The sequence below is a fragment of the Enhydra lutris genome, unplaced genomic scaffold (assembly GCF_002288905.1).
Source record: "Enhydra lutris kenyoni isolate GAN:26980312 unplaced genomic scaffold, ASM228890v2 scaffoldscaffold74, whole genome shotgun sequence".
Lineage (NCBI taxonomy): Eukaryota > Metazoa > Chordata > Mammalia > Carnivora > Mustelidae > Enhydra > Enhydra lutris.
The window spans coordinates 768,964-779,478 of record NW_019154158.1 but is presented as its reverse complement, the minus strand read 5'-3'; the positions used below and the strand labels follow the sequence as shown (position 1 = coordinate 779,478).

At 38.7% G+C, this 10,515-nt stretch overlaps 1 protein-coding gene across 4 annotated transcripts in view; it reads left to right on the top strand.

Annotated features, from left to right (window-relative positions):
• The first annotated feature begins 1,657 nt into the window (after positions 1–1,657).
• LOC111160148 (ubiquitin specific peptidase 15) overlaps positions 1,658–10,515 on the top strand; it is a 118,531-nt gene continuing 109,673 nt past the window's right edge. For all 4 annotated transcript variants that reach the window (XR_002641457.1, XM_022523015.1, XM_022523014.1 and 1 more), the window contains exon 1: positions 1,658–1,843. Coding sequence is in view for 3 of the 4 variants with exons in the window: in XM_022523015.1 (XP_022378723.1) it covers positions 1,755–1,843 (89 nt within the window). In the remaining variant the exon portion in view is untranslated. The remainder of the gene's footprint in view (positions 1,844–10,515) is intronic.

Sequence of the window (10,515 nt, the reverse complement as noted above, 5' to 3'; positions counted from 1 at the left end):
TTAATCTTCATAAAGAGCCTTTAAGGTAAGTATTAACATCCCTAATTTCATGATTAAACTAAAAGTTAAGTACTTCGCAGCTAGAGGTTGAGGTAAGGTTTTAACCCCTGTTCATATGACTCCAATATTCTTCCCATAACATGCTGCCTCTCCTTGGAAAAATACTTTGCTGTCTTTCAGAAGTTGGCTGGGAGGAGGGAAATGTGACCCTTTGATGATACTCATGGTTAGAGAAACTAATTTTTTTAACCTGTCATAAGAAAAACCAAATAATGTAAGAAAGAGCAGTAACTGGAAGCTTCTTTCAGACTCTCAAATCAAGGATGACATGATAGTGCAAAATAGTTTTATTATGAGGAAAATAAGCAACTACGATGCTGATACACGTCATAATGCCAGTATGCACTAACTTGGAAGGACTCAATACTTCTTACTAGCATAACTGCATTCTTCTTTATTGAATTCCCACCAGATTCCAAATTCCCACATTAAAAATAGGGAAACAGCAGATACTGCATGAATTCTTATCTATCTCTTAGACTTTTCACATAATTTTTATTATCCTTAAGTCAAATTTCTGGACCTCCTCATGCTTGGAAATATTCAAGAAGTTTTTCCCCAGTTCATTTGAAACAAATATTTAGGTGGTGCTTATATGTTAGGGAGCACAATGCTAGCCACCAGCTGTACAGAGGTTATAAAGAAGAAGAAAAAACAAAGATGAAACCAGGGCAACCCCGTTAATACATGCCAGGTTTCCAAAAGGAGAGGTAGTCAGTATGCTCTAGCGGACAGACAGCACCCGGGGTTTGGAACTTGGGTTTTATATAAACTTACCTCTCCACCTACTGTGTGACCTTAGCATTTGATTTTTGAGACTGGATTTCCCCGTTTGTAACATAATTAGCTACAATAAAAGCTGGTATTACTAAATAATGGCCGGTAAACACACATGGGAAGATGTGGTTAAGAAAATGTTACTTTATAACATCGAGGATAAAGGTTTTCGGGCACGTTTCCTTCCCTTTTAGTACCTGGCATTATTTGATACATATTTCACTCAGTGTTCACCGAGGAACTGGGACATGTTTTTCACTGCAGTTTAGCGTCTGGGTGTGCCTGGGGAGGCGTCACAAAGAGCCTATAAAAGGTTTCCACCTACAGCAGGAGTAGGAGGGCAGGAAGGAGCCCAAGAAGGGCACTGAGACCATGCGTTCGGTTTCGGATTGTTCTTTGTTGGGGCCAAAATTCACCAAGCTTAGGTTCCCCGACTAGGGACGGAAGGACTAACGCCTCAGAGCTCTTAAAATTTTCTGCCATATCTTAGCCGTCCCCACGCCCCCCGCCCCACCCCACCCTCAAGCGTGAGTGAATGCGCAAATAAGGGTTCTCAGGCGCCTGTGAGAAAGAGGGAGGGGAAGGCAGAAGTCGAGGATGGACGGGGCGGTGGCACCGCTGCTGAGAGAGGACAGAGGGCCCTCACAGAGAAGAGTTAAAACCCGGCTGTCCCGAGCCAGAGGAGGCCAAGGCGAGATGCTGGACGGGCGGGGGCCGATTGGGGGCAGCAGACCGCGGCAGCGTACTCAGTCCGCCCCCGGGACCAACTCTTGTCTCGAGGCGCTCCCCCCAACCCCCCCCCCGTCTCTTTTGGTTTCGACCTGCCGACTGGGAGGGGCCGCGGGACGCCATTCCCACAATGCTCTGGGGCGTGCCGCCGCCGTCGCTGCCGCCTCCGCTACCGCTAGTGGAAGAAGATGGCGGAAGGCGGAGCGGCAGATCTGGACATCCAGCGGTCTGACATCGCGACGCTGCTCAAAACCTCGCTCCGGAAAGGGGACACCTGGTGAGAGAAAGAGATTGAGATGGTCGCGGTTGCGGGAGGATGGTGGAGAACTGGGCGGGAACTGCGGGCTGGTGTCTTTAGCTAGTGACAGGTGCGGGCAGGTCCGGCGGCGGCCGCACTGGGCAGCAGGATTTTGGCTGCTCCCGAAATGTTGGGGCGAAGATTGGACCCGAGATGAGGTCCAGGGTTCGTGGCTTGTCGGGGCGTGCTGAGAGACTTAAGGGGAGCGGCGACGGGGACTCACACAGTTCTTTCCGTCCTCCTTCCTTCCGTAGTGCCGCTCCCACCTCAGGCCTTCCCGAATGATAGGTTATAGTCGTTCGGCGTGAGTCTCTCAATTTTTGACAGGTCGAGGTCCCGCGGCTTATCAAGATCTCACCCTCTTTCCTTCTCTGGTCATTTCCTTTCCCGGCATTGTCGGCATTCAAGTTCCTTGCTATTCTGATTCTTGCATTCTTCCGGGAGGCAGGCTGCAGGATGTTTGCGGTTCTTACTACACAGGTGGCATGTGTCAGGGCGCCACTTAAGAGAAAGAAACCCTAGTTTCCAGTTCCTTGTCAAAAGGAGGGAGAGGAGTACGGAACCTTAGGCTAATGAGAAGTACCACGTGGTGTTGTGCTTTAGTGGAGGCTTGATAGAAACCGGCAGCGTTTCTCTTAGAAGCGCAGCCCTTCCCTCCTGTTTGAGGGATAACGTAGGCCTGCAAAAAGTAGATAAGTCTGCTTGAGGCTTAAGTCACTTGCTAATACTCAGACTTATAAAATACCAAAGGATATACTTAAAATACTGAAGGAAGTATGTGTAGATTTTAATACTTGTCGGCCATAGCAAGTGGTGTTCAGAATAACTTAAATATGTGAGTATGTAACATAAAGAGCAAGTGCTCTGTTTATTAGGAAGGGTAGTGTGCTTCTTTACTGTAATAACAATTATTTTCATGTCCCGTTGTCACCATAACAGTGGTGTATAATTTACGGAGTTTTTTTTCCCACGTACTCCTCTATGACTTAGTGGAAGCAACATAAGATTTAGACGTAGTTAGGTCACCGTTTCACCACTTAACCTGCTATACGACTTAGAGGAGAGTTAATTTAAATCATTGTATCTCAATGTCTTCATCTGTGAAATGGACAATAATTTCATTGTCGGGGTTTTATCTTGATTCAGTGACATATTCCATAATATTACGTTTACGAGATAACATTAAATTTTACTTTCTTGTCACCTTCGTTTACTTCTGATAAAATGCTGTAGTACTAGGAGATTTTCAAGTAAGCTAGTAGATGGCAGTCTTGGAACTTGAACTTAAGTATTTTGATCTAAGTCTTGGTACTTTTTTCATACTTTGTTAGGCTACATAGATTCTGTGTTTATATGATAAAAATCCCTAAGGGTGTAAGCATGCACTTGTTGCATTACAACAAAAAAAAATCTTAATCATCTTTAGATGATTTAATAATCATTATTGTTCAGGTAAGTGTGAGATGTTTATTCATGTGCGGAAATTGGTTATTTCCTAGGACACATGTTTACCTTGGTCTGTGGATTATTAAAGATAAATCTTTGCTTCCTTTTATTTGTTAAAGAATACTTAAATTTTCTTAATTCACCTAGCCTATTACCACCTTATAAAAAGATAAATGTGGATTTCCATAAAATAGAAATCTGTAAGTTTAAATATGGCTATTATTCAGATGGATATTACTTTTTTTTAATGTATGTTTCTGGTATTCTGGGTAATAATTGGTGTTGACACTATGGGATGATACGAACAGTGTGTGTATTGTGAGCATTAAACTTGAAGTTTGACATTTTTCAAATAAAAGTATTTTTGCTTTTTCACAGTTACTGTAAATCATTTTAAAGATCTGTTGTAAAGAATACAGGAAGTCCATAAATTTGATTTTCATTTTAAAATGAAAGTCAGTGCTTTCATATTAAAGAAAAGGAAACTGAAGCCCACAAATTTAGATAACAGCAGAATGTCGACTTTTTTTTTTTTCTTTTAAGATTTATTTATTTGAGAAGGGGTGGAGAGGGGCAGTGGGGGAGAGAGCGAGAGAATCTTTTTTTAATTTTTTTTTTAAAGATTTTATTTATTTATTTGATAGACAGAGATCACAAGTTTAGGCAGAGAGGCAGGCAGAGAGAAGGGGAAGAGGCTCCCCGCTGAGCAGAGAGCCCGATGCGGGGCACGATCCCAGAACCCTGGGATCATGACCTGAGCTGAAGGCAGAGGCATTAACCCACTGAGCCACCCAGGTGCCCCTTTTTAAAAATTTTTTAAAGCAGGCTCCATCTCATTACCCTGAGAGACCCTAAGATCACAACCTGAGCTGAAATCAAGAGTCAGATGCTTAACTAACTGTACCATCCAGGTGCCCCAGAATGTGAAAATTTTTGTCCTTGATTGATTACCTCTATTAGTTAAAGGGGAAGAATGCCAGGATAGGATGGTACTGAGGATTTGCAAAAACCAGTTTGGTTTATATGTAAGCCAGTTAATTTGCAATTAGGTGAAATCTGTCAAAAAAAGGAAATAGTTTAGAGCAAAAGTTTGATTCAGAGTTTAAGGAGAATAATTTGATAAGTACACATTTCATTATGTACCCATGATTAGAGAACTGGTGAAGATTTAATAATTTAGTTACTTGGGCTCATGTTGGGGACTCATTAAAACTTGTTTTTAACTTGTTAAAAAGTTGTTTCTCTTTTTAATGTCTTTTTAAAAGATGATTGGATTAGTCATTTATGGTTATTTGGGCAAATTCAGTCTGCTGTTTTGTAGCTGAAATGGGCCATATGCAGATGGAACATTATCTTGGTATGTGTGTCTAACCATCTTGAAAAAGATTGATGACTGTTGAGAAAAAATGGAAGGTTTACTCTAAGTTTATTCTTGAAAACTTTATACTAATTTTTCTTGTTATGGTGCCTTAAATGAATAAAGTGCCTTAAAGTGCTTTAAAATGAATAAACTAATGAAAATGAAACTTAATTTCATTAAGTAGTTTGTAAGCAGTTTTTGGATAGGATTGTTTCATATTATCCTGGTAGATAACTAACACACAAAGTTTGATTCTGCTTGAAAACTAGAGTTTCTGTTTATTTGTAAATAGTTAATGATTTTTATCTGCAGACTGAGTTTCTAGAGATGAAAATAAATACACAAGTCTAAGATGAGGAAGAACGAACTTTATTTAGAAGTTATTAATTAAAGTTATTAATATATTTACTAACAAACTTAATACTAGACTTTATGGTGACAAGTCCAGATTGATGCTTAAAAAGGTGAGGTATGAAAGTGACACTGATCTGCATTAGAAGGAGTAAAGTAGTCTCATAATGCTGTTTCCTAATCTTTATTTTAGCTCAAAGGAGGTAATTAGAAAACCACGAACAAGACTGTTTGAATTTAGTTACTATAGAAATAAAGATAAAGGAACTAGAACTTGTTTAACTTAGATTGAATGAAAGATAACTTAATCTTCATGTACTTGGTGATTTTTCTTCATGAGACAAAAGGAAAACTTTTTAAAGTACATTACATGTTAAGTATGTTAGGGATAGAGGAACCTATTTATGGAGGATGGGTAATTAAATAAATGAGTTACAAAGACAAGTTGTGGATTATGGAATACTCTTTGGATATATAAGTAAACAGATAACTACAGATCATCAAAATCACTGCTTTATTTCCCCATTTTTATTAAATGTTTCTCTTCTACCATTTTCACTAACTTTTATGTGTGATGTTTTAAATTTTTATGTATGTTCAATGGTAATGCATAGCTAACTTTACAAATTAAATTTTGTGTGTCATTTTTGCATAAACCCTAATAACTCTAGTAGATTTAAGGTACTTCAGAGAGTAACTTTAATTTGTATTTAGAGTAATTTCAAATGTATATGATATTTTTGTTTCAATAAATAGGCAAGGAATAGTCCATCAGATCTTTGAGATTTTCATATTAGAAGACATTGATTCAGTTTTAGGACTTCCCTTCAATTCCTGCTCTCTTACTTAGAAATCTTTGAGGCTTTATTTTATATGGTCTCTTTTTGTGCAACTTTAATACTAAAAGAAAATAACCTTGTAATGACAAATCAGTTCATAATGTAAAGGGACACTATTAATATAAACTCCACAAATAGTTTAGTATATATTTGTTAAAGAATTTTTACATTATTATTACTGTAAATACTAATTTTAGTTGTGCCAAAGTGTTAATTATTAAATTAGGGTATTTGTCATATCATTTGCAGGAAATGAGACCAAAAAGCAAAATGGGGTTTTTTTGTGTTGATAAATCAGTGAAAATAAGGACAGAAATAGTGACATTATTAGAACATATTTTTCACATTTTAGTTGCTTAAAATCTAGAAAGGCAATTTTTCCTAATTTAAGCTTTATAAGTTTTTAAATCACTTCTAAGTTGTTAGTGAATCTAAAATTGTGTACCTTACTTGCTAGGAAGATCCAGAGCTTTTTAGTCTGTGATTTCATTTATCTGTTGAGTGACATTTAGGCTTTATTATTTTTTTTCTAAATGATACCATTTTCCCATTAGCATACTTGAGTTATTAAATATTCTTTTTGCAGAATAGTTTTGTGACAAATACTAATTTTGCTCACACATATGTATACTAAGAAAAACTTAGTTTTTCAGGCCATGATGTGTAGTATTATATTTGAAAACACCATGTGCTAGGTACTGTTTTAAGTACTTATTATGTTAACTTAATTACTTATCACTATAATTCTAGGACACTAGAATGTGAATGTAATATAATTCACATTTGAGAGAATAGGAAGCCTAGGCTGAAGTGTTCACACATTTCACACAGTAATCTGGGATTTGAACACGAGTAGTCTAGGGCTTTAATTCAGGCCCCAAAATCACTTATTTTGAAGATGCATTTTTATTTTATTTTATTTTAAAGATTTTATTTATTTGACAGAGAAAGATCACAAGTAGGCAGAGAGAGAGAGAGAGCGAGAGAGAGAAGCAGGCTCCCCGCTGAGCAAAGAGCCTGCTGCGGGGCTCGATCCCAAGACTCTGAGATCATGACCCGAGCCGAAGGCAGCAGCTTAACCCACTGAGCCACCTAGGCGCCCCGAAGATGGATTTTTAAATGTTAGTTTCACTTCAAAAGGAAAAAAATGGACATTTTTTCTTTTTAAATGGAATCTATTTTAGTAGAGTTCTACCATTTTATTGTAAATTTGTGTGTTATGACTGTTTAGTTCAGATACGATAGCATGTATAGAAAATCTTGATGTTTTGCTTCTGGAAAGCTGTTCTAAATGCTTTATAATTAATGCAGCTTTTAAAGTAAGTGCTCTTATTTACCACGTTTTACAAATGTTTGATGAGTTCAGAGGTAGTCTAAATACCTGGTTTATAATGATTTAAAATACCAGATATTATCAGTATCTCCTTAGTATTAGAAATGTTTTGGGGGTACTGGGTGCCTCAGTAGGTTAAACATCCAACTTTTGATTTCAGCTCAGGTCATATCTCAGGGTCGTGAGATGGAGCTCTGAGTCAGGGTCTACACTTAGCGTGGAGCCTGCTTGTCTCTTTCCTTTCCCCACTGTTCTCTCTCTCTCTCTCCGTCAAATACATAAATAAAATCTTTTTTAAAAATGTTTTCATGCTGTCACTATTTAAATATAATGCAAACAGTATTTCATTAAATTATTACTCCTTCTTAGTTCTTCCTATATAGAGTTACTCAGCAGTTAGTAAATTGTTTTTCTTCCTTGACTCAATTCAGTTTGTGCCTTTCATTTTCATTTCCTCAGTTTCCACTGTAATTCATACTCTGTCTTTTATTTTTTCCCTTGAAGTCATTTCTCCACACTCTTTTTCCATCTATTCTTTAAACAAGCGAGTTCCTTTCAGTTTTATCCAGTTTATATCGAAGTCACTACTAAAGAAACCTAGAATAAGACTGGTAGTAAGTGATCTTAGTTTTGGATACAGATTAAAATGACTTATCTGGAGTAATAATTAAGAATTGCTCCTCAAGGGGCGCCTGGGTGGCTCAGTGGGTTAAAGCCTCTGCCTTCGGCTCAGGTCATGATCCCAGGGTTCTGGGATCAAGCCCCCCATCGGGCTCTCTGCTCAGCGGGGAACCTGCTTCCCTTCCTCTCTCTCTCTGCCTGCCTCTCTGCCTACTTGTGAACTCTGTCAAATAAATAAATAAATAATCTTAAAAAAAAAAAAAAGAATTGCTCCTCAAAAAGAAGTAAAGAAGTTCAGATTGTAATATGAGGCAGAAAACCTCTGTAGAATTAACCTGTATTTGGTTATACCTACAACACTTTTACTGCTTTCATCAATAGGATTCTGCATGGTTTCCTTATAGCTCTCCCCCACAAAAGGAGGGTAATGACTCCCTTTTCTTCTCCATGAGGAGGAGAGCTAGCTGTCTCTTCTCTCCTTTTAACTTTGGAAGACCCAGATATTAGTTTGGTAATTCCTTACTTTTAAGAAAAATCTTGTAGCAGAAGTAGCCATACAAAGGACTTCCTTTGTGAAAGAAGTCAAAGGCTCTCATAGACAAGTCTAAGAGTGGCTTTGAGGCCAGGCAATTCTAAGTTTTAGAGAGCCAGGTAAATCAAAACCTGGAGCACTAGAGACAAAATTACTTACTTGAGTGAAAAAATCATCAAATTCCTTGAGTAAAATTTTACTAAAAAAGATTAAGAATGATAGGGTGAAATGATCATGGTAAAAGAGAACTGAGGGGCACCTGGGTGGCTCAGTGGGTTAAGCCTCTGCCTTCGGCTCAGGTCATGATCTCAGGGTTCTAGGATCGAGCCCCATATCGGGCTCTCTGCTTAGTGGGGAGCCTGGTTCCCTCCACCCCCGCCTGCCTCTCTGCCTACTTGTGATCTCTGTCAACTAAAATAAATAAACCTTAAAAAAAAAAAAAAAGACCTGATAATTTGGGTTGCTTTATATTGTTTAACAATATATTTTAACAGCTTGACAGAGTTTAACAGTTTAATCAAGGGATTTACCTTGGATATAGATAGAAAATTTATATTCACAAATTTGAATGGATTTCAAGCTGTAGAAACTTAATTCTCTGGAGAGGTAAAGTAGTTACATGTACCATATAGTTATTGTGATGGTTACAAAAATTATTACATGTTAAGAGCTTTACACATATATGAAGTGATAGTATTCTCATTTTGCAGATACAAAAACCGAGGTATAGAGTTAGATGTACATAATCAGAAGTGATAGAGCAGAGATTATAACCTAGACAATCATCTTGAAAGCCTGCACTTTAAACTGTGTTGCTTGCCTGTGAGTGGTAGAGACATACCCATATTATGGAAACAACTTTTTGAGAGATGAATACTCTGAAGTTTTAAAATCAGGCAATGATAGCTTCAGCACTTTTTTTTAAAGATTTTACTTATTTATTTGACAGAGAGAGAGATCACAAGTAGGCAGAGGGGCAGGTGGAGAGAGAGGGGGAAGCAGGCTCCCCGCTGAGCAGAGAGCCCAATGTGGGGCTCCATCCCAGGACCCTGAGATCATGACCTGAGCTGAAGGCAGAGGCTTAACCCACTGAGCCACCCAGGAACCCAGCTTTGGCATATTAAAAATAGGCTTTTCATCTGTTATATTTTGAGGAGCCTGTAGGATTTTGGGGTGCTCTGTCCTTGGTTTAGCATTCTAGTCTTAGCAGTTTTATTTCTAATTAATAAGCTCTGCTTTAATACTGATGGTGGTTCCCATTTCTTGGAAATTATTTACTCATTTCTGCCTCATAGGCCATTACACGTTATTCATATTATTTCAAATACATTTTACTAATTCCTGACTTTCACTTACTTCAAAACCAAGCTCAAAACCAATCCCTAGGGGTGCCTGGGTGGCTCAGTTAGTTAAGTGTCTGCCTTAGGCTCAGGTCATGATCCGAGGGTCCTGGAGCCCTGTGTGGAGCTCCCTGCTCAGCGGGGGGTCCACTTCTCCCTCTCCCACTGCCCCTGATCTCTCTTTTTCTCTCTCATCTTGTGTGTGCACTCTCTTTGTAATAAATAAATAAAATCTTTAAAAAAATCTCTGTAAAATCATCCCTAATAATCTCATGCAGATATATATCCTTTCACTCTTAAAAAAATAACAGCTTTAGGGGCGCCTGGGTGGCTCAGTGGTTAAAGCCTCTGCCTTCAGCTCAGGTTATGATCTCAGGGTCCTGGAATCGAGTCCCGCATCAGGCTCTCTGCTCAGCAGGGAGCCTGCCTCCTCCTCCTGTCTCTCTCTCTGCCTGCCTCTCTGCCTACTTGTGATCTGTCTGTCAAATTAAAAAAAAAAAAACAGCTTTATTATGATACAATTGACATATTGTACAATTTTTCCAGTTAAAATGTGTAATTTACTGGATTTCAGTATACTCACAGAATTGTGCAACCATTACTTTAATCAGTATTGGAATTTTTTTTTTTTTAAAGATTTTATTTATTTATTTGACAGACAGAGATCACAAGGAGGCAGAGAGGCAGGCAGAGAGAGAGAGAGGAGGAAGCAGGCTCCCCACCAAGCAGAGAGCCCAATGCGGGGCTCGATCCCAGGACCCTGAGATCATGACCTGAGCCGAAGGCAGAGGCTTTAACCCACTGAGCCACCCAGGCGCCCCAGTATTGG